Source organism: Coenobita brevimanus, chromosome 54, assembly GCF_032717465.1.
Source record: "Coenobita brevimanus isolate Jiangsu-jjx chromosome 54, ASM3271746v2, whole genome shotgun sequence".
NCBI classification, from domain to species: Eukaryota; Metazoa; Arthropoda; class Malacostraca; order Decapoda; family Coenobitidae; genus Coenobita; species Coenobita brevimanus.
The window spans coordinates 29,882,581-29,906,889 of NC_137007.1; the positions used below are offsets into that span (position 1 = coordinate 29,882,581).

Sequence of the window (24,309 nt, forward strand, 5' to 3'; positions counted from 1 at the left end):
GTTTTGAGTCATCATGCACGAAGGGGTTAAATGTTAGCATAACCAGAATTTAATAAAGACTTTTCCTTCCAAGAGACTTAGCACCATTTTTATATGTTGGATTCAACTTTATTTTCTCTCTTTTTGTCCTTTTTGTCCAACTGTATTGTTTTGTATTTCCAGACTTTGTTTCTACCTTTCCAGCTTAATTTCCACTCTTTATTTCTACTCCCTGTACTGTTGTTTGCAGATGATACTGTGTTGTTGAGTGAAGACAAAGGGGAGCTGCAAGGCTTGGTGGATGAGTTTGGGAGTGTAAGAAACGGAATCTAAAGGTGAATGTAGGGAAGAGTAAAATGATGGTCTCTGAGAGTGGTGAAGTCAGTGAATGTACAGTGAGGTTGGATGGTGAGGAATTGGAAAATGTGAGTATGTTTAAGTACTTGGGTAGTGTGATGAGTAAGGATGGAGGTTTGGAGGGTGAAGTGCTTGAAAGGGTACAACAAGGAAGAAAGGTTGCTGGTTCCTTGAAAGCAGTGATAAGAAACGGGGAAGTGAGCATGGTAGTGAAAAAGTTACTACATGACAGTATTGTGATACCAACTCTAACGTATGGAAGTGAAGCTTGGACGTTGTTGGAAGGACACAAGTCAAGAGTGAGAGCAGTGGAAGTGAGTTATTTACGAGGAGCCTGTGGAGTCACATGGAGAGACAGGCTGACAAATGAGGATATAAAGGAGCATTGTGGTGTGGATGTGGATGTAATAGGATGCGTTAGGAGAAATACACTGAGGTGGTTTGGCCATGTGGAGAGGATGGAGGGTGAAAGACTGATGAGGAGAGTGTATGTGAGTGAGGTGGAAGGGGGGAGAGGGAGGGGGAGGCTGAAGATGAGATGGAGGGATGGGGTGGAGAGGTATGTGAGACAGGGGGGTGTGAGTTGGGAGCAGGGCAGTGAAATGGCAGGGGACAGGGTGACATGGAGGCAATTTGTTTGTGGCCACCCCGAACGGGATTGAGGCGTCTGGCAATAGATGGATAGATAGATTTCTACTCATTCCAGATATTTTTACTCTTTATTTTTAATCTGTTTCCGACTTATTTCCGTTCTGTATTCCCACCATTACTTAAGTCACCAGCCTCCGAGACCAGGCAGTTGTGCAGACCCAACTCTTCATATCCACATTCTGTATTCAGGTCACCAACATCCGGGACCAAGCAACCAAAGCAAGCACCCGGATGACCAAACTGGTTAAGCAGACAGACCAACTGTTAGCAGAGGGGACCATCGGAGAGGGCCGCGTGCTGGACCACAGTAGCCGCATCCTCAACCTCTTGCGAGAATGTAACGTCACGCTACGCTGGGCCGTCCTCCACACTGCATCACTTGCCAAGACAGGAGCCGAAGGGAACAGGCGCTGCAAAGTTGTCCGGGATCAAGTATGGTGTTTGTAAAGTTCTCAGAGCTTAAAATGTTCATAAGATTGCTTGTTGCCTGTACAGTCATCCCTTAACATCTGCAGTTTTAACATACACAGTTTTGAATATCCACAGATGGCTACAGAAAAAAAAGACATCTCGGTGTGCTCTGTTGACACTGTAACATTATCCCAGGCACAGTTGATGCTGTTTTAGTACAGTAATTGCATTATCCAGTGAATAAAATATACTGTAACACTCTTCCTTTTGGAGGGAGCTGGGATGAGCACAGTAGTCGGAAGAGACCATGCAGGAGTACACTATTCATTATTTTTAACTTTTAGTGTTCTTGTATTAAACAAAGTAGTTGTTTAGTGTTCTTGTATTAAATAAAATGGTTGTAAACATGCACATAGGATTTTTCTTTAGTTATATAAGGAAATGGGGGGTCCAGAGGTGTTTTTAAGGGGGGCAGCAGATATCTGCGGATTTTTAACATTCACGGTTGTCTCTGTTACCTAACCCCCGCGGATGTTAAGGGATTACTGTACTTTTATTGTGTCAGGTATATCTGAGCAAATTTGAAGGAGGGAGGAGGCTAGGTAGGCCAAGGAGAAGGTGGAGAGATATGGTGGATGAATGTGTGAGGAAGAGAGGTTTGGAAGTCGGTGAGGCTAGGGAACTGACAGGAGATTGAGCTGGCTGGATGAATTTTGTGAGGAGAAGTGCATGATCAGGTATTTTTGGCACCCCTTTTTAACGTGGCAGCATCTGGATTGACTCTGACAGATACGATTTGGTGAAGCTACAGAACGTGGTGAATGTTTTTGGCGTATCCTATAGAGCCAGGATTCCGAGGGCTTGAATGATATAGTGAATGGAAGCGTAGCCCATTGGATTGGGCAATTTTGGGCTGTCTGGACATTGCTACTCCTCACCTTGCCCTTGGGTGGGAAAGGAGATTCGGATGATGATGATGATATTGTTTTCAGAGCTTAAAATGTTCATAAGATTGCTTGTTGCTTGTACTTTTATTGTTTGTTGTTATGGAGGACAGGTAATATGAGATTGGCTTTTACTTTAATATCTTAACTCTTCCATGTCAGGTGTTGAGTGATATGCAGTTTGCTCCCATGACAGTCTTCAAACTTCTGCTCAACACCTCCACTCTTGAGTTGGACCTCAACCAGACCTTCAGAAAGCTTGTAGAAGACAAGGTAAGGGCCAAGGCAGAATCTGATGTTTAGCTTCCTCTCCCTTCATCTTTCTGAAGTAACACCCAACATATCTCTCTCCTAGACATGGTAGTTATCCCACTGTTTATCTGTCACAGTCACCATCTGTATGTTATGTATCCATAACGCCTGATACATGTCTGTCCATATCTAAAAATTTATCCAACCATTCATTTTCCATCATATATAGAGAGCTTAACCCCTTGAATCTAGTGATGCTTTTTTTCTTACTTCTTGCTATCTCCAGACAATTTTACTCAGCTTAAGGGAAATTTTAATTGGAGATGACAGAAATGAGTCTTAATACGGTAAACTCCTTCATTACTACAGATCCTTCCTAGGTTGAACAGAAATGTGTGTGTGTGTGGGTTGCAAGATTATATGCGGTACATTCTCAGGTTGATGGAGTTAAATCATGATTTTGCTGAACTCCCTCAGTTTGGTGACTTATGTACAGTATTATGTAATTATTATTCTTGCCATCACTGAAAATTTTATATAGCTTAAGAAATGCCTTTCATATTGAAGAGGTTAGTGAGATTTATATCAAACCTCTCCAGTTCTGGAGATAGCAAGAATAAACCCTCAAGTATATCTCTGGATGGAAAAGGTAAACCTTGCTTGGCTATGATGAGCCTGTGGCCACAACAACATCAGTAACAGTTTTTCCACATTTTCAAAACCCAAAGGAGGCAAAATGGGACAAGTACCGCAAGGAGGCCAACCAGCAGGCCCTGGAGCTGTCTGAAGTGTTTGCTGGCAGTCGACCACTGGCCCGGGTGGCCAAGAATGACCGGCTGAACAAGTGGTTCAAGGACATTGGGGAAGAAATCCTGAGTCTCAGCTTGGAAGATGCAGACTCCTCAGGTCGCAAGATTATTCAACTCATACAGGCTCTCAAAGAGGTCAAGGGTAAGATTAGTAGTCCATACTATACAGACACTCCAAACAAGGCCGTCTTAGATAGTTTCATAGCACCTTTTCCTTAGTTGTACAGTATATTATGTGAATAACACCTCAGTATTCACTCATGTAATTTCTAGCCTGGGGTGCATGGAGGCAAGACACTACTTTACTATAGTGCAACAGTTTCAAGTAAGACACATGGACCTGGAACTGTCAGTGCATAATCTTTCACTTCTGATATTAATACAAATTAATGATGCAACTTGTGAAATTAGTTGCTGGTATTAATTCATCAGTAACATATACATGTAGCAACTTCTAGAAAAACAATTAAGCAAGTGTACTTGTATTGAGTATCTATAAGGAGTTGCAGTACATCACCCTGTTGGTGTTTTTTTTTTTTCCCTACCACTTGATGCATGTTTCTTTATTTTGCTGACATAAACTTTATATGGATTACAAGAATAAATTAAATAGATTGTTGCTGTATTATCATTTCATTGTTTCTTCTCAGAATTCCATGGTCTGGAGGGCAGTGCTGGTGTGGTTCAGGGCATCAAGGAGGTGGTGGTAGGGCTGCAGGCGTTGGTGCGAGTGGCAGGGGTCTCTGAAGACAATCTGGTCACACTCTCCATCATCTCAGATCTCTCGTATGCCTGGGTCCTAGTTGATGAATACACTGAAATTATGCAGGTAGAGCAACAAGGTTTCGTGTAATTTTGAAGAGTTAAGCTGGTTAACTCATAAACATCGTGTATATTTGATTTTTGCTAAAGCTAGACAGATGTATTAAGCTTTAAAAGGATATCCTGTGGTTGAAAGTATTAGGAACAATCTCAGTTAACCATTCAGCTTGTGGACATCTTCTCTATTTTGTTCTAGTTAATGATGCAGGATGATGATTATAATGCTTGATGATGATATTCTTTTCAGCTTAGGAAAGAAATCATAAGACTGAAAGGGTAAGTAATCCTTTGACTGTGTTAAAAAATTGAGTTAAGGAATTTCAGTCATGTAGATTGTGTGATAAACAGGCCCTGGCACTCCTAATTATAAGCCTTTTTTTGACATCCTATATTGGTATAAATTCCAAATTTATTAGATATCAAAGTTCATTTGTCACTTCCCCAAATTTATTAGATATAAAAGTTCATTTGTCATTTCCCCCATTTTACAGTAGCAGTTGTATGCATAAAAGCTGTCATTAGTTCTCATTACAGTACATCCCTCTAGTATGCGAGTTCAGAATATGCGATCCTCATTGTATGCGAGGACCTATTTTTTTTCAAATTTTAGTGAATTTTTTAATAGTACGCGAATTAACCTCATTGTAAGCGAGACTGGCAGCAAAGAGTGGCCCAAATCCAGGGTTACCCCGAGTACGCAACATTGCCACCCCAAGAAGCGAAAAACGGTTGCCAATGTTCCGCCTACCTTGTGATGTCGATGATGCGCACTCGTCACATGATGCCCAAATGCGCCGCTTGGAGGGTGATGAGAGAGGCTCAGCAGAGGAAACACACGTACACAAAGGGTACACTCACTGTTCCAGCAACATTCTCGTCTACTCTGAGGATATTGTTTTGTGAGCCAGGATGTCTTTTTTTTTTTTTTTTTTTTTTTTTTTTTTTTTTTTACTCCGGGCAAAGGCTTCAGGGCCTATATCTCGGGGGCAGTAGCCTATCCCAAGGCCCAGTAGTCCTCCTACACCTCCACATGTCACCACTTTGGCGCTAACATCCACCGTCCATATTGAATACATGCTAGGGCTGTCTCATACAGGACTGGTGTATTGGTATTAGCGGGGGTATTTTTACGACATGTCGGCGGGTCATCTGGTAGATCAGGAAAGTCTGCTGTTATGAAATTCAAATCCTTAAACTGTTCCCTGCCCCAGCCGGGATTCGAACCTGGGTCCATCAGGACTGCAAGCCGCCTCTCTACCGATTCAGCCACCGCCTCCCCTTGTCCTCGAGAAGGAAGGAGTGCATCACCCATGCCATGAGGATGGAGGTCATTTGGAAGAAAGAGAGTGGGAAGAGTAACACTGCAATTGGGAAGGAACTCGACTTGGCAGAATCGACAGTGAGAACAATATGGGCGAACAGGGAGGCCATAAAGAAGACTGTTAAGACATATGGGACAGCAGCACTGGACGGGAGAAGCAAGCTAACCAACCAGGCAATAATACTCATGGAACGGTACCTAGCAACATACATCATGAGGAAGGAGAAGGAAGGATTTCCACAGAATGGGTGCCACATCAGGGACCAGGCCAATATTTTCTACAAAGCTGCATCTGTGAAGCTGGGTGTCACAAAACCCTTTAAAGCCTCCGGGGGATGGTTATGCCGGTTCTTGAAGAGGAAGGAGCTACATCACATCCACCTCACCGACGAGCGTGCATCTGCCAATGAAATGGCAGCTAGGGACTATCCTGCCATCCTGAAGGGGATAATTGACAAGGGTGGCTACAGCAAGCACCAAATATACAACATAGATGAAATGGCTCTATACTACAAGGCAATGCTGAAGTCTACGTATATCAGTAAGCAGCAGCGCCAGGCCCAAGGGAGAAAAGTGGACAAGAGCAGGATAACAGTCATGTTCGTCATGATCTTACCAGGCTCACACAAGATGCGGCCTGTTGTGGTTCATACCACAGCACACCCCAGATGTTACAAGAATCTTCGCTGCATGGATGATAGCGGGGTGTACTGGTACAGCAATTCCAGTGGCTGGATGACGAGCAACATCATTTCCGAGTGGTTGTTGCAGCACTTCATCCCTTATGCCAAGGCTAAATCCAAGGAACTTGGCATCCCTTTCAAGGTGCTCCTTGTCCTCGACAGTGCCCCAAGTCAACCAACCTGGCTAAGAGACCTCAGCAAGGAATGCAAGATTGTTTTTTTGCCACCCAGAATGACCTCTCTCATCCAGCCGCAAGACCAGGAGTTAATTGCAATGGTAAAGCAGCTATACCACCAATGCCTCTACAATCATCTCCACAGCAAGACCGACAGCTCCGAGGAACTGCAGGCAATTCTTGACTTGGACACAGCTGGAAGTGACGTCATGGATACCGAGGATGGCTTGGACTTACCACCCACTTCACCTGCTCCACGAACAGCACCCACACCAGCAGCTTCAACTCCTGATAAGACTGTTATGGCTTTTTGGCGGTCATTCAGCCTCAAGGATGCCATCACATTCTTGTTGTTCTCTTGGGCAGATATAACCGCTGCGACAATTAACCATGCTTGGTGCCTCCTTGTACCGCACCTGTGTGAAATCGCACCGGGAAACAGCTTTCAGTCTCTTGCCGCTGCCGAGGCAGCCACTCTTACAACTGCACAAACTGTGCCCGGGTTTCAGGCCGTTACGCTGGAGGAGATCAAGGGCTTACATTTGGCAACAGTGGAGCAGGAACCCCAGGAAGTTGTGCAGCGAGCGGACGAGGCCGACGCAGAGTAGGAGATGGCAGCAGAAAAGCCAGCAACACTAGTGATGGAGAGCGAAGATTTGTCTATGATGGAGATCAGCCGGGTACTGTGTGCCCTTGATAAATTCAAGGAAGAATTCAAGGACATCAAATGCTCTCAGCTGCAGTTGGAGGAGGTGATGGCTTCACTGGACAGAACCTTCCGCTACTACACAGACAAGCACAACCAGGAAGTAAACAGACAGAAGCAAATTCTCATCACCCGTTACCTTTGGCATCAAGAAAATGAGGAATCACTCCCTTCAACATCAGAAGAGCCATATCCTGAGGAGGATCAAGAGGATGATGCAATGTCTGAGGTGTCAGAAATATACTTTGAAGGGTTTATGAATGAAGTGAGTGCATTACATAGTGAAAGTGTCAAAAGTGCTGGTGGCAAGAGTGGTGAGAAAGGAGGTGTGTCGGATGATGCAGGAGATGCACGCTAGGTGCCTCATCCTGCCTCAAATCCCCTTCTTACCTCCATCAAGCCTGTTGTCTTCTTGGGTTAAGGTGAGCAGCCATATTCTTGTTTGTATAGTTAAGCCATATCCTTGTTGACGTAGTAAAGCCATAATCTTGTTGGTTTACTTTATCTTAGGTAATATGTCTTAGATAGTTCCCCTGTACAGTACAATACTTAGGCCTGAAAGGACTCTCAAGGGTTGCCCATGAAGGGGGGTGCTGCCCGTATGTAATTTTTTCCATAAGTTTATGTATTCAGTGTATGCGAATTCCTAGTACGCGCCGTCTTCTACCGCCCATATACTCGCGTACTAGGGGGATGTACTCTATATGTTATCCTTTTCTTTTTAATAAATCCACTGTAAATTTTTAAAAACAGTCAGACCTTGCCTGCAATCTTTAGTAGTTGTGTTTGTCAGTGTATCCCTCAGATTAATGATGGGGTAGATGGGGCGCTCACCATCCACTTACTCAGTGTAGTGCTGCTCTCAGTTGCCTTTATTTTCCTCTCTTCCTTCCTTCTTTCCTTCCTTCCTTCCTCTTCTGTCTTTCTTTCCTTCATTCTTTCCTCTTCCTTCTGTTTACGGGTGACTTTACACTGAGTGACAAGCCAAATCATTTCCTGTATACCAGGAAACCATTTAGCTCATACACTGGATGGTAACCATGTAACCAAATTATGGGGTCTGGTAATTTAGTGGGTAATTAGGGCACCCCAATTGGATTGAGTTGGTGCAGGTTTATATCCAAGGTTTGGTTGGGGTTTATTGCTCATATAATTCCATTCAGGGATGAGTGAGGCTGGCCACTCTCATTTTAAATGTTAGGACCAACTTGTCTAACCCCGGACTCCTACACTCCTTCTGGGGCAACATTGAATTAGATGAATATGATGAATGGAAAACTAAGATTTTTTTAAATACATCACCAGCATATAATATGAACCTAATATAGGATATAACTCATCCCTTTCTTCTAATGCAAACTGTCTGTACATTGTTATTCTTGTGTGTTTAGGCTGCCATAAAGAAGGATCCATCGCATGTGGCCAGGCTGCGAGCAACATTCCTCAAGCTTTCCTCAGGCCTGGACCTCCCCCTCTTGCGCATCAACCAAGCACGCAGTCCAGACCTCATCTCTGTCTCAGGATACTACTCTGGGGAGCTGGTCTCATATGTTAGGAAGGTAAGGGTAGAGTACCGGTATTTCTAACCATTGACATCATCATAACCCCTGTACTTCACCAAATATGGCCAATGGTTAGCAGATCAGACAGTGATCATTGTTAACCTCTTGGATCTGGTGATATATTTTTAGTTTAATTTTTGCTGCCATGAAATAATTTTATTTTGCTTTAGAGAGAATTTTGGAACTGAAGGAGTTTATTATAGTCTTCAATAATCCATTCACCACAAGATCTGGTTGACCTTCAATAAAATTATCTAATGTTAAAAAGAATAGAATGGAAAAGGACATCATCAGATTGAAGAGACTAATTAGAAGAGCGGTATTAAAGTTCACCATTACCCCTTGAAGGTCCTGCAGATCATCCCTGAGACGATGTTTGGTCTGCTGGCAAAGATCATCAAGTTACAGACAGAGAAGCTCAAACCAGTGCCGACCCGCCTTGACAAGGACAAGATGAGGGACTTTGCTCAGTTGCCTGAGAGATACCAGGTTAGTTTAAAGACTGCAAGATGATGTGGAATAAGTAGCTACTTGAGGGAGAGTGGTTTGTAAGTGATTGGAAAGAGTAGTAGTGATTGGTAATAGAGAGGTTTATGGGCATTATAATGTGGTAGGTGGGGGTGCTTGCCATCCACTCACTCAGTGTAGTGCTCTCAGGTGCCCATCCTTTCCTCTCTTCCTTCCATCTTTCCTTGCTTCCTCTTCTGTCTTTCTTTCCTTCATTCTCTCCTCCTCCTTCTGTCTACAGTTGACTCTACACTGAGTGACAAGCCAAATGGTTTCCTGTACACTGGGAAACCATTTATTACACTGGGTGGTGACTATATAACCAAATTATGGTGCCTGGTGGTTTAGTGGGTAATTAGGGCACTCCAGTCGGATTGAGCCGGTGCAGGTTTACATCCAAGGGATGGTTGGAGTTTATTGCTCACATAATGCCACTCAGGGGTGAATGAGGCTGGTCACTGTCATCCTAAATGTCAGGACCGACTTTCTTAGCCCCGGGCTCCTATGCTCCTAATGGGGCAGCACTGGACTAGATGATGAATGAATGAGTGAATGATAATTGTTACCAGTGAATGATAATTGTTACCATTCTAAGTGAAATTTTAGATTTGTGCAGCAGGCACTTGGCAAAACCAGCTGGCCATCATCCTAACTTTGTTTTTCATGGACACACGGGTTAAGATGAAACACTTATTTTTTATCTTTTCTAGACCATAAATTTGAGAAGGTGAATCCCAAAGCACACTGTCCTCCTTATAGTATCATACAAGTTGTAAGGCTGGTTGCAAGATTAAGTGTAGGGTAATGGAGTTGCCATGTCCCTGTGCTCATAGACAGGCAAAAAGAAATGTATTGACAGATAGGTTGACAGATTAGTAAACCCACTTTGCTGTATTCCTTGTCAGACTAAGCGGGGTAACAGTTTGACGTAAAATTAGAAAATTTTTTAAATCAAATGTTTAATAGTCATAATTTATTAATCCTGGTTTATTATACTGTATATGTATCCTAGTTCATTACATATGCAAGGGTATTGCACAGCTCAGTATGGTACAGTACAGTGGTTTGTTATATACATATCCTAGTTTGTTAGATATGTAAGGATACTGCACAACTCAGTATTGTACAATGTGTACTAAATTACAGAACAGTGAAAGAGTAAAACTAACAAGGTAACTGTCAGAACAGTGGTTGAAATGTTTACACTATGCTGAGCAGAGGTAGAAAGATGCTGTTGGTTGGTTGGTTAGCTGTGTTGCATCACCATGTTCACCAAACCTTATTTGGTATATGAGAAGATTGTTTATTTGATTCAGACTTCATTAAAGCTTGAATTTGGTAACTGGAGTTATAAAGAGGTCTTACTGTGAATGGACTAGACAGACAAGCAAGTACTGTAGAAAGGCTGATAGATAAACAGAGCTGATATTACAATATGAACCCGGGCCAGATGGCAGAATTGAGTCAGGGTGTGGCAGTGCTGGCTGAGGGTGTGGCCATGATGGAGACAACTCTGGTGGGGGTGATTCAGGTGGACCCCCGACGCCTGCTGGAGGACGGGGTGCGGCGGGAACTGGTGGCGCTGGTGGCTCGTATACTACACACAGGACTCACATTCAACACAAAAGTTAAGGTAAAGGGAAGTTGAGATCAGATCAATGCAGAGAAATTGAATACAAACATTTAAGTTGATACAGGTTTTGGAAATGAATATAGGACGTTCTGAGAACTGGTTGCACTGAAATAAGATACAAATAGTTAAGGTGATACAAGTCCTGGAAAATAGGGGATTCTAAGAACTGGTATGATAATATATCATTAGCGAATTGGAAAAGGTTTTATTTCCCGATAATAATTTGCAAGCTTCTTTTCATAACCTCTCATTTATATGCTGTGTATACATTTGATAACAGTGTACATAGGTTGTATGTGTTGAAATCCCTTTTTTAATGCAAAGTCACTTCCTGTTTTTCTCTTTTCATGATGCTGATGACAGAATAGAGTAAGTTTTTGTTGATGTTTATTTATTTATTAAGAATGTAATGTGGGAGATGTATGCTTGTTGAATGAAGCCAAGAATTTTAAAGCTTTGAATGATAAGATTAAATGTATAGGCATTTTGCTGGACACTGAAAGTTCTCCTAGTTTTGCAGTTTCCCTTTTTCTAGTTTGTAGGCCCATATTGTTCTGTTGAGATTGATGTAGCCCCTTATCTTTATTCTTATCAGCCTGGTAGATAATAGATATTTTGTTAACATAAGTGGAAGAGATCTGTAGAAGTATTACTGGATGTAAGATTTCATTTTTCCTCTGACTGTTAGGTGAGCAAAGTCAGCAGGTGCTTACTTTGAAAACAAATTCCTAAGTGCAGTACATCAACAGCAGCAGTAGCAGGATTAATCAAGGTTTACCCGCGAACTTGCTATGATTATTCTCAGCTGAATGAATCGTCAGACAAAAGCCCATTTAAATACACAAGTGCGTGTGGTGGAGGGATATGCCATAGTTATGGAATATATATGTGAGGGAAGGTGGTATGTCATGGGAGGTGGCCACATTTTTTTTTTTTTTTTTTTTTTTATGCGAGGAAGAAGGAACCAAAGGCCATGAGCCCGCAGTAACAGTTCCCTCCAAGAGAAAAACAAAATACAATAGAGAGCCAAATTCAAGATCCGATCATTTTGAGATGCCTGGACACACTGCGTTTGAAAGACTGGAGATCATAGGCAGGAGGAAATACAGACAGAGGGAGACAGTTCCAGAGCTGACCTGTTGCATGAATGAAAGACTGGGAGTAACGGTTAACTCTTGCATTAGAGAGTTGGACAGAAAAGGGATGAGAGTTTGCTGCCAGACGGGTGCTACGCGCCCGTCGTAGAGGTGGAGGAATGCAAGCAGACAGTTCAGAGGAGCAGTGACCATTAAAGTAGCGATAGAAAAGAGATAAAGATGCAACAGTGCGGCGAAGAGACAGAGGTTGAAGGGAGTCAGTAAGAGGAGGAGAGTTAATGAGACGAGAAGCCTTTGACTCCACCCTATTGAGAAGAGCTGTATGTGGGGAGCCTCCCCACACATGAGAGTTGTACTCCACCCAGGGGCGGATAAAACCCCTGTATAGAGTCAACAATTGTGCAGGGGTAAAGAAAGAGCGGAGTCGGCTTAGCACACCCAATCTCTTGGAAGCAGATTTTACAAGAGATGCAATATGATCTTTCCAAGATAAGTCCCGAGTAAATGAAACCCCAAGCATGTTCAAGGATGATGCAGGATTAATCTGAATATTATTAAACATTAGTGGGTATACCTGTGGAAGATTCTGTCGGGTTGATAGGTGTAAGAACTGAGTCTTAGAAGCATTAAAGACAACCATATTATTTTTACCCCAGTCAGAGATATGAGCCAAGTCAGACATTAGGTGTGCCATAGCCTCATCCCTTGTTTCTTGAAGTAACTGTTGAGATGGGCGTTATGGGAACCGAATGGAAAGGTGAAGGGTGGAGTCATCAGCGTATGAGTGGATAGAGTTAGATGTACAGCTTAGAAGATCATTGATGAATAAAAGGAAGAGAGTTGGTGATAGGACAGAGCCCTGAGGAACACCACTGTTGATAGATCTAGGAGAAGAACGATGGCCGTCTACGACAGCAGCTATAGAACGACCAGAAAGGAAGCTAGCGATGAAGGTACAGATAGAAGGATAGAAACCGTAGGAGGGCAGTTTGGAAATTAAAGATTTATGCCAGACTCGATCGAAAGCCTTTGAGATGTCAAGTGCAATGGCAAAGCTTTCGCCAAAGTCCCGAAAGGAGGATGACCAGGAGTCTGAAAGGTAGGTGAGAAGATCGCCAGTGGAGCGTCCCTGACGGAACCCATACTGACGATCGGAAAGAAGGTTGTGATAGGAAAGATGCCTTAAAATTTTTTTATTAAGAATTGACTCGAAAACTTTTGAAATACAGGACGTTAAAGCAATTGGACGATAGTTGGAGGGTTGGGAGTGGTCACCCTTCTTTGGGACTGGCTGAATGAGAGCAAACTTCCAGCAAGAAGGAAAGGTACAAGTTGACAGACAAAGGCGAAATAGTTTGCCTAGGCAGGGAGTAAGCACAGAAGCACAGTTTTTGAGAACAACAGGAGGGACCCCATCAGGCCCATATGCCTTGTTAGTACTGAGGCCAGTAATGGCAGAAAATACATCAACTGAAGAAATTTTAATGTCAGCCATGAGGAAGTCAGAGGGGGGAAGTGATGGAGGAACAGCACCGGAATCGTCTAAGGTGGAATTGGAGGAGAAAGTCTGTGCGAAGAGATCTGCTTTATCAGTAGAAGAAATAGCTACAGAACCATCAGAGTAGAAAAGAGGAGGGAAGGATGATGAGGTAAAGTTGTTAGAAAGATTTTTGGCAAGGTGCCAGAAGGAGCGGGAAGAATTCGAGTTGGAGAGTTGAGAGCATTTAGTATGGATGAAATTATTTTTAGTAGAGCGAAGAACAGACTTAGCACGATTCCGGGCAGAAACGTAAAGATTATGTGATTCAGGGGTGGGTTGGCTCCGGTACCTTTTGTAGGCCTTCTCCTTGTTGCGGACAGCATTAGAACAAGCGTGATTAAACCAAGGCTTTCTTGCGTTAGTCAAAGGATATGAGAAAGGAATGTATGCTTCCATGCCCGAGAGAATAACCTCCGTAATGCGCAAGGCACACTCAGATGGCTCACGGCCATGGAAGCAATAATCATTCCAGGGAAAATCAAAGAAGTACTGCCTGAGGGCCTCCCAGTCCGCAGCTCCAAAATGCCAGAGACGACGTTTCCCTGGAGGGTCCGCAGGCCGTACTGGAGCGATAGGACAGGTTAAGGTAATAAGGTTGTGATCGGAGGAGCCCAACGGAGAGAAAAGATCAACAGAGTAAGCTGAAGGATTAGTTGTGAGGAAGAGGTCAAGTATGTTGGAGCTCTCTCCAAGGCGGTCAGGGATACGGGTAGGGTGCTGTACAAGCTGCTCTAGGTCATTAAGGATAGAAAAGATGTAGGCTTGTTCACCAGGTGGATCCGTGAAAGGAGAGGAGAGCCAAAGGTGGTGGTGAACATTGAAATCTCCAAGAATGGAGATTTCAGAGAAAGGAGAAATGGACAGAATGTGTTCCATCGTAGAAGTAAGATAGTCGAAGAATTTTAGATAGTCAGTAGAATTAGGGGATAAGTAAACAGCACAGATATATTTAGTCAGAGAATGACAGGAAAGCCGAAGCCAGAGAGTGGAGAATTCAGAAGAATCAAGTTCAGGAACACGAGAGCAAGATAAGTCGTTGCGTATGTATACACAACAGCCACCTTTGGCTTTGAAATGAGTATAGAGAAAGTAGGAGGATACAGAAAAGGGTTTGCTGTCAGTTGCCTCAGACAGCTGAGTCTCCGTTAGAAAAAGAAGGTGAGGTTTAGAGGAGGAGAGGTGGTGCTCAACAGAGCGAAAGTTAGGGATAGAAATACCTTAAGGTCTTTACCAGGACCATACAGAATGTTGACATTAAAAAACAGTAACAACCAGTCCCATATTTTCCCCTTTGAAATGGAGAGGCCCCAAGCTAGGTTACCATATGCCAGAACACTTCAGAACATACTACTTCTCCGGTAGCATTACATAACTGAAAAGTCTCACACATTTCTCCTGCTTCTGTTGTCTCCTTCCATACATCATTACTTTTTCCAGAAGCACATCCTGTTAACCACATGTGTATGATATCACTTTTATAATTATTTTAATCTTGCTGCTGCCTAACAGATATTATATTGCTTGGGGACTCTCTTGCAATGAAGAAGTTAGAAAATCTCCATTGCAGCGTTGTGTGATGTCTGTTATATTCTTGCTGTTTCTCATACTGAAGGGATTATTCTGTACAAGTCAATGTTGCTTTGCATTTTTATTCCTGCTACTGCCAGAAGAATTTATTTTGCATATGAGATCCTTGTATCAAAAGTGTTTATTTACTGGTGCATACCCCAGGGTAGTGAGTTATACCGACGGCTGGCAGTTGTGGAGCAGCAGATGACGGGTTTCCGCACCTCATTTGAGTACATCCAGGACTACATCAGCATGTACGGCCTCAAGATCTGGCAGGAGGAGATGTCTCGTATTGTCAACTATAATGTGGAGCAGGTGAGGGCTGGAGCCTGTTGAAATTTTATGATCCATTAACATTTATTAAGTTCCATAGCAGTTTTATATTATGCATGTAATGTTCTGTACAAGTCAAAACCAGAAATTATGGAGATAGAATTAATACCCTTTCTAAAATGTATGTATTCAGGAATGCAACCAGCTGGTGAAGAAGAAGATATCAGACCATGAGAGCAGGTACCAGAGCACAGCCATCCCCATCCCCAAGTTCCCCCCATCAGACCCTCAATCTGTCAACTTCATTGGCAGACTGGTCAGGGAGATCCTACGCATTACTGACCCTAAGTGAGTTGTGGGAATGTGAGGGGGGGAATGTCTGCCTAAATGTATGCCTGTTTGTGGATATTGGAGCTTGGTATCTATTTCAAGAGGCTGGATCTCCATCCACCATGTACTTTACAGAACTTCAAGTGATCAGTCAGATTTCGTATATGCAAGAGGTTCATGTGCATATCACTGAATTTCATATGATTGTATTACACACTTGGATTTGGCTGTCTCTTGTATTTTGTTTTTCTCTTGGAAGGAACAATTATTGCTGGCTCGTGGTCCTTCGTTCCTGCTTCATAGCATTAAAAAAAAAAAAAATACAATGATCAGCTGCCTAAATGTATGTCTGTTTGTGGATATTGGAGCTTGGTATCTATTTCAAGAGGCTGGATCTCCATCCACCGTGTACTTTACAGAACTTCAAGTGATCAGTCAGATTTCGTATATGCAAGAGGTTCATGTGCGTATCACTGAATTTCATATGATTGTATAACACACTTGGATTTGGCTGTCTCTTGTATTTTGTTTTTCTCTTGGAAGGAACAATTATTGCTGGCTCTTGGTCCTTGATTCCTTCTTCATAGCATTAAAAAAAAAAAAAATACAATGATCAGCTGTACAGGACCTGAAACTAGAAACACACGTGTCTAAGCAGTATAAATAGCCGTTGTATATGTTTGTATTTATGCTTATATACATGTCACCACTTATTTTGTATTTACAGAACAACTGTATATGTAAGCCAGCTAGGGACGTGGTATGACAGCCGTGCCCACACAGAGGTGCTGTCCAGCACGGTGATGGCCAAGGTGGAGTCCAGCATCAGCACCGCGGGACTCACTGGCGTTGACAAACTCCTTGCCTTCCTTATTGTCACAGAACTACAGGTCAGGCTCAGTAGAGCTCTGGAATAGGAACAGTTTGTTGCTTAACATGCTATTGTTTGAGTCTGACAGGTGGCTAGAGGTTTTTCTGTATGTAAAACACTGCCAAGGTCTTAGGTTGATCGAACATTCTGGACTGTGTGGTAGGTGGGGGACTCACCATCCACTCACTCGATGTAGTGTTGCTCTCGGGTGTCTGCCATTTCCTCTCCTTCACCTTTCTTTCCTTCCATCCTCCTCTGTCTTTCTTTCCATCATTCTTTCCTTGTCTCTCTGCCTACAGGTGACTTTACACTCCCTCTTCTTTCTTTTTTTCCTTCATTCGTTTCTCTTCCTCTGCCCGTGGGTGACTCTACACTGAGTGAGAAACCAAATGGTTTCCTGTACACCAGGAAACCATGTACTATGCTGAATGGTAACCATATAACCAAATTTTGGCACTTGGTGGTTTAGTGGGTAACTACGGAGCTCCAGTCGGATTGAGCCAGTGAAGATTTATATCCAAGGGATGGTTTGGGTTTATTGCTCATGTAATGCCACTCAGGGATGAGTGAGGCTGGTCACTCTCATCTGAAATGTCAGGACCAACTTGCCTAGCCCCAAGCTCCTACACTCCTCATGGGGGAATGTAGGATTGGATGATGAATGAATAAAAGAATGAATGGTAGCCTTTTAAATACTATACTTCAAAGAGTGCACTATGGGATTCAGAGCTGGCAATTACCATTATTTTTTTTTTCCTTATTTTCTCATTGCCTTTCGTGTTGTCACAAAGGTACAGGTTCAGGCTTGGCTTTGATTGCTTTTTTTTCTTTAGTAGGTGGAGGCTATCAACATCCACTCACTCGATGTAGTGCTGCTCTCGTGTGACTGTCCTTGTCTTCCTTCCTTATTTCCTTCCTTCCTCTTCTGTCTTTCCTTCATTCTTTCCTCTTCCTTTTGTCTGTGGGTGACTCTACACTGTGCAACAAGCCAAATGGTTTCTTATACACCAGGAAACCATTTACTATGCTGGGTAGCAATCATATAACCAAATTACCACTCCTGGTGGTTCAGTGGGTAATTAAGGCAACCCAATCAGATTGAGCATGTGTAGGTTTATGTGCAAGGAATGGTTGGGGTTCATTGCTCACATGATGTCACTCAGGGATGAGTGAGGCTGGTCACTTATCTTAAATGTCAGGACCAACTTGCCTAGCCTCAGGCTTCTATGCTTCTCGTGGGGCAACACAGGATTGCATGATGAATGAATGAATGACATTTTCTTTAGTATAGTACCCATTTCATTTTCTTTTTATACAGTTTATTTTTATTTATTTATTTATTCATTTTTTTAGAAATAAGATTATGACTGATTATGTAGTAATAATTGTGGTCATTGATTTGATAGCCCTTTTTTCAAGGCCCATTAATCATTAATCTCATCTGTAAGAGATGGTGCTATAAGCCTGCACATGTCACCATTTAGATGCTAATACTATGCAGTATGTAGTGAAAATATGATAGGGCTACGCTATTTCATTTAGGGTTGATGTGAATGAGACAATCCAGGCATGTTTTGGTGTAGTCAGTTTTATACCTTGTTTGGTGGAAGATGATGAGGTAAAACAACTCATTTCTCCCTCAGCTGTTGGTGCAGGAAACTGAAGCTGTATGCAAGAAGGATGCTGTTGTGAAGGAAACTCTAAGATCCATGGCACCTCAACTCAACCCCAATACAGATATTGTTGGTAAGTAATATACAGTTGTTCCTTAATGTTTGTGATACTTAGCCCCACCACTGTGAGGGGTCTTTCCTGACCTGAATAAAATTACTTGGTGGTGGGGAGAACAAAATGATGATGCTGTTTTACTAAGGAGCTTAAATGGTGAGAAATTATTCTTTGTACTAATCCATTTAGGGACAATATTGGTGGATAAAGTTATTCATTCCATTGTTTGACATGAAGAAACTGTATTCTATCCATCATCAAATTGAATTGTTTAATAAATGTGAATCTGTCCTATCAGTGTAGTTGGAGATACAGTATATTGATCTTGCTGTTCTCTTGAGTGTCACTTCAGGATCACTCTCCATATCCTCTGTATCTCCCTTGCCTTCTCCTGTATCACTCTCCCTTTCTCGCCCCACACAGGGCAGCCAGTGCGCCAATATACAGGATGGATCCAGCGCACTGGTAAACTTACATTACAGGTGGTGGAGCGGATAATGAAGGTGGGACAGATGCAAATTCTCCGTCTCCATGCCGCTAACAGACTCAACTCATCCTGCAAGTTTGATGCTAAGTACCTCGCCACTGCCCTTCAGACCATGAATGAGTTAGTATTGATTTTATAGTGTACTGCTCTGTTAGTTCTATGAAGAATGAATTGCAGGTTTTCAAACAATATGTATTAATTCATCATGATATGACTTCTTATTGCATCTAGACTGGCTAAATGTTTCAGTTATTAGATAGGAAAAAGAGGTAGTGATGGAGTGGAGAGAGCAGTGAGTTGGGGATTGTGTGCTCAGAGGCTCAGTCCCAGATATATATTGCAGGGAACAGATTACAGATTTAGAATCAATATTGCCGTATTCATTATTCTTCCAGTAGAGTGGATATACTGTAGTATGAGGGAGCATCGTTACATTGAGGTCAGAGTGGATATATTGTGGTGCTCACTTGATGTAGTGCTACTCTCGGGTGTCTGCCCTTTCCTCTCCTCCATCCTTCTTTCCATCCATCCTCTTCTGTCTTTCTTTCCTTCAGTCTTTCCTCTTTCTTCTGCCTGTGGGTGACTTTACACTCCCTCTTGGGTCTTTCTTCCCTTTATTCTTTCGTCTTCCTTCTGCCTGTGGGTGACTCTACACTGAGTGACAAGCCAAATGGTTTTCTGTACACCAGGAAACCATTTACTACACTGGGTGGTAACCATATAACCAAATTTTGGCGCCTGGTGGTTTAGTGGGTAATAACGGTGCTCCAATTGGATTGAGCCCGTGAAGGTTTATATCCAAGGGATGGTTGGGGTTTATTGCTCACATAATGCCACTCAGGGATGAGTGAGGTTGGTCACTGTCATCATAAATGCCAGGACCAACTTGCCTAGCTCCGGGCTCCTACGCTCCTCATGGGGCAACATAGGATTGGATGATGGATGGATTGATGGTAAGGGGTTGCATTACAGTGAGGGCAGGGTAGATGTGTTGTGGCATGAAGAGTATCATGGCGTGAGGTCAGTGTGGATGTACAGTACTGTGACGTGAGAGATAGCATTACAGTGAGGGCAGAGTGGAGGTATGTGATGTGAGGGGTTGCATTACAGTGAAGGCAGAGTTACCTGTCTGTGAGTTGTCATGAAATAAATGTGGTCATTTTTACCAGGTCACTCATGAATGATGTAAAGCAGCACTATGCGGACCCCACCCGGCCATACCCCGATGAAGATGGTGTCCTAACCAGTGAGCTCAGTGTGCTGCTGGAGTGGACGGGCATGACTCAGCCACTGGACCGCATCTACCTCACCACTCAGCCTTTGCCGCAGCTTGGACTCATTCTCCTCCTAACTGTTGCATCACAGATCTCAAAGATACATTATACTAAGACTGTTGGTGAGCTATCTGTTCTTTAGCAAGTCATTTGTACAACACATTTAGTTCAGTGAAGATAGGTAGAACTCAAAGTTTATATTCTATGACCAACAAAGTATTAAACGCAGTGAAGCACATAACGGTTTAAATTGAAATGCCATGTTTATACAAATTAAAACAAATCCTAAATCAGTAATAATATGATAGGAGGTGTGTACTTTTACCATGTAAATTTTCATATTTTGTAGGCTGTGAAGTACATCATACATCCTTGGTTGTAACAGTTATTTACACATTGTTAGTTTGTCTTTATCTGTTTATCTTACTGTACTACTTACCAAGGAGAAGGTGGAAAGATATGGTGGATGAGTGTGTAAGGAAGTGAGGTATGGAAGTCTGTGAGGCTAGGGGCTGACAAAAGATGGAGCTGGCTGAATGAATCTTGTGAGAAGAAGTGCATGATCAGGGATTTGGCACCCCTTTTAACATGACAGCGTCCAGATTGACTGTATCAGATTTATTTATGTGAAGCTACAGAAAGTTTTGAATGTTATTGGCATATCAGATAGAGCCAGGATTCTGGGGGCTTGAATGATGAGTGAATGGAAGTGTGGCCCATTGGATTGGGCAAACTTAGGCTGTCTGGACGTGCTCCTCCTCACCCAGCCCTAGAGTGGTAAAGGAGGTCTAGATGATGATGATGACTACTGTACTTACCATGTGCGTATTCTTAATAACATTATAAATTTTTCCACTTTCTTCTCTAATATTTTTTGTAGGTGGGTTGATAAGCATCCGAGGTACTGAAGGTGTGGATGGAGAGCCTTTGATGGTGGGTCTGGCAACGGTGCTGCGTCAGTTCCACCAGGACCACACACTGCGCTTCATACAGCTACTGGCTCAGTACATCACATCATACACCGCACACACCGCTACAAGGTGACCATTTTGACATCACTACTGGGTTTGATATGCAACGTATTTTATTTACTTTTTTATTTTGTTGTATGTTTGAACCCATTCTCAAGAGCTGTGAATAGCTACACTGTTAAAAAACATGTTTTATTCTTGAAGGGCATACCACAACTACGCCTCATCTTTCAGTGGCAACCGTGCAGTGGATTTACCGCATGAGGTGACAACGGGGCTGGGTGTACTGCAGGAGGTGGCAAGGAAGCTTTCTGTTCCGCTAAAGACGCTCTCACTCTATGTCCCAGAGCACCTACTAGCAGTCCACAGTGGCTGAGTCCTCCATATACACCACTTTTTTAATGTTGTTTAGCCATATGCACATCACCTGTGACTATTTTCCTGACTTCTCTTCATTATTACTTACCAGTGCTGTAGTTTAGCCATATCCATATCACGTACAGTATTTGTTGTTTGTAGAGGTTGATTTTTCCTTGACATCACTTATTTATTATTTACAATAGATTACTTTTTCCTTGACATCACCTCTGCACTGTGTAAAGTGATGAAGGTGGTAATTTGCTGGTGGAAACTGTTTATATCCAAAAATAAGTTGTAAATATTGTTATCTTTGCTCAAATTAAGTGTACACTTCAGAACTTCATACTTTGCTCAAAACTTAGTACTGTATATGATACATTCTTTTAAACTCCACTGTACTGTACATTTATCTCAGTGGAGTCAAGGTAGAACTACAGTGCACTTAGAACCAGTACACTTAGATATTCAAAATACAGTAGACCCTTGCTGTAAAGGACCAGCTGGGGGAAAGCCAGGTTCATAAGCTGGTAGTTTATTATATCTGAGGATCCCCTCCTGAAGTGGGATTTCAAGCACGTGTTTGAAAATATATGAATACAGTAGCATATTCTAGTACTAAAAATGTAAGCTGTACCTGTTTTACATTAATTTGACCCATAATTTTGCCCTTTTGCTGCTTATTTCACGTCCTTGCCATAACTCTTATTCATGACTTATACAGTACAGTAATACTATAGGCTACTGTAGTCAGTTATTACAACTCAGTAATTACAATGGGGAGAGGGCAGTTTCAGGCTAGGTTGGAGCAAAAAGGGTAGGAAACTCATGTATCATATGTATTGTAACCCATTGCACCCCATTTAATAACCATTATTCATTACACCTAATGAAAGTTTGGTAGGCTTTGTGGCATTCATTAAATCCAGTATCCACTATATTGGGATTTGTTATAGCGAAGGTTTACTGTACTTAGGACTCCATAGCACTTTCAGCTCCACGATGCATAGAACTTCACCACACTTGTAACTCCACCACACTTAGAAATCCACTACTGTACACTGACTACAGTACAATTAGAACTCCATAGCACCTTCAGCTCCATGATGCATAGAACTTCACAACACTCGTAACTCCACCACACTTAGAAATGCACTACTGTACACTGACTACAGTACAATTAGAACTTCACATCTCTCTACATGCCACAGTAATCTCAACATAGAAGCAAATTCTCCTTGTACGTTAGCAAGTGGTTTAGTGGTTTAAGGCTGTAGCTTAGGTGAAGGGATGGTGCTGTGTGCATTAGTCTGAATTTCTAAGAGATAATGCAGGTGGAAGTTATTCAGTAATATAGGATAATGCCTCCAGGGACACCTACCCCTAAATGTTCTCGGCAGTGGTAGCTTAGTTCTGAGCCCCTGCACTACACAAAGGGGTAATATAGAACCCCAGCACCACACAAAGGGATCATATAGAACTTGATATTTTTTTTTTTTTTTTTTTTTTTTTTTTTTTTACAGATCAGCCTCACTATACAATCGGGTTACGTTTGAGGAAAACTCATCAGATAACAGTCGATCTAACATAAGGCTTGTAGTGATTGTATAAGTGAAACTGGGAATCATATACAGGTATTTTAAAAAAGTGCTTTGTGGGGGATTGTAGTGATTGAATAAGTGAAAATAGCAATCATAAATATCAAGGAGTAGCTGCTAAAATGTTAAGATCATTTAAGCAAGTGTTCATATAGCATCATCATAACATACAATCATAAAATGAGGATGTCCTTATGGTTGTCAACCACTTGACTGGTAGCTGTAGCATTGGTATTACCAATATGACTAATACTTTGTTAGCCTAATTATTAGTAATGAAAGTGCCAAACTTGTAACTGTTTATGTATGTAATGAGCTTTACAAAAAACCTACATAGTCTGGTGAGCAAGGGGAGTATTTTTAACTCTGTGGCTTTGCTGCCAACTTAGATTTCATGGGACCTGGAATTCAGTTTCTGCCTCTGACCGTGGTGAATTTGTAAAATATCTTGTCAGACTGTATATTGAATTATATTTATCAAATAGTTTGCTAATCATGAATGACACACATAAAGCAATCTGTGATATAGCTTGTAGGATGTACCATGTTTGGGGAAGCCAAACACTCTGAAGTAGATTTTGAATTTGTACTCTTCATTCCTAGAATCTTGCTAATGACAGCTTTTTCAACATAAGAGACCTCTTATGTTTAAAGGGCTAATAGATGGTTTGTTTCCTCTGCTGAAAAAAGTAGTCTTATGTTAGCAAGAATACTGGGTAAATAAAATAAAATAAATCATAGTGAAGGGATTCATGACTCATATGAAACCTTGAGCTTCTGCACCTCACAGGGTTAACAAGGGACCAACATGCTACTTTAATGTAAAGTAGAATCATAATGCAATATTCAGATGAGTAGCTTTCATTTTGAAAAATTCTTTGGATATACTTTCTTTGTAATTCTTTTTTATTTTTATTTTTTTTTTAGAAGACCATATTGAATGATTTATTAATTATTGTCAGGTTACAGTACTAGTGGTAGGTGGGGTCACTCACCATCCACTCACTCAATGTAGTGCTGCTTTGGGTGTCTGCCCGTTCCTCTCTTCCATCCTTCCTCTTCTGTCATTCTTTCCTTCACTTTTTCCTCTTTCTTCTGCCTACGGGAGATTTTACACTCCCTACTCTGTCTTTCTTTCCTTCATTCTTTCCTCTTCCTTCTGCCTATAGGTAACTCTACACTGAGTAACAAGCCAAATGGTTTCCTGTACACCAGGAAACCATTTAGGACGCTGTGTGGTAACCATATAACCAAATTATGGTGCCTCGTGGTTTAGTGGGTAATTAAGGGGCTCCAATCAGATTGCGCCTGTGTAGGTGTATATCCAAGGGGTGGTTGGGGTTTATTGCTTATCTAATGCCACTCAAGGATGAGTGAGGCTGGTCACTCTCATCTTCAATG

At 42.1% G+C, this 24,309-nt stretch overlaps 1 protein-coding gene across 1 annotated transcript in view; it reads left to right on the forward strand.

The window, feature by feature from the left end:
- Strump (WASH complex subunit strump) overlaps window positions 1–21,413 on the forward strand; it is a 34,666-nt gene extending 13,253 nt beyond the window's left edge. Inside the window, exons 8-23 of the mRNA XM_080273304.1 lie at window positions 1,177–1,419; window positions 2,505–2,615; window positions 3,323–3,545; window positions 4,054–4,232; window positions 8,503–8,670; window positions 9,022–9,162; window positions 10,631–10,813; window positions 11,177–11,182; window positions 15,182–15,334; window positions 15,486–15,640; window positions 16,350–16,512; window positions 18,137–18,239; window positions 18,645–18,828; window positions 19,878–20,104; window positions 20,863–21,022; window positions 21,188–21,413. Of these exons, the coding sequence (XP_080129430.1) occupies window positions 1,177–1,419; window positions 2,505–2,615; window positions 3,323–3,545; window positions 4,054–4,232; window positions 8,503–8,670; window positions 9,022–9,162; window positions 10,631–10,813; window positions 11,177–11,182; window positions 15,182–15,334; window positions 15,486–15,640; window positions 16,350–16,512; window positions 18,137–18,239; window positions 18,645–18,828; window positions 19,878–20,104; window positions 20,863–21,022; window positions 21,188–21,329 (2,541 nt within the window). The 3' untranslated portion in view covers window positions 21,330–21,413. The remainder of the gene's footprint in view (window positions 1–1,176; window positions 1,420–2,504; window positions 2,616–3,322; window positions 3,546–4,053; window positions 4,233–8,502; window positions 8,671–9,021; window positions 9,163–10,630; window positions 10,814–11,176; window positions 11,183–15,181; window positions 15,335–15,485; window positions 15,641–16,349; window positions 16,513–18,136; window positions 18,240–18,644; window positions 18,829–19,877; window positions 20,105–20,862; window positions 21,023–21,187) is intronic.
- Window positions 21,414–24,309: the final 2,896 nt, after the last annotated feature.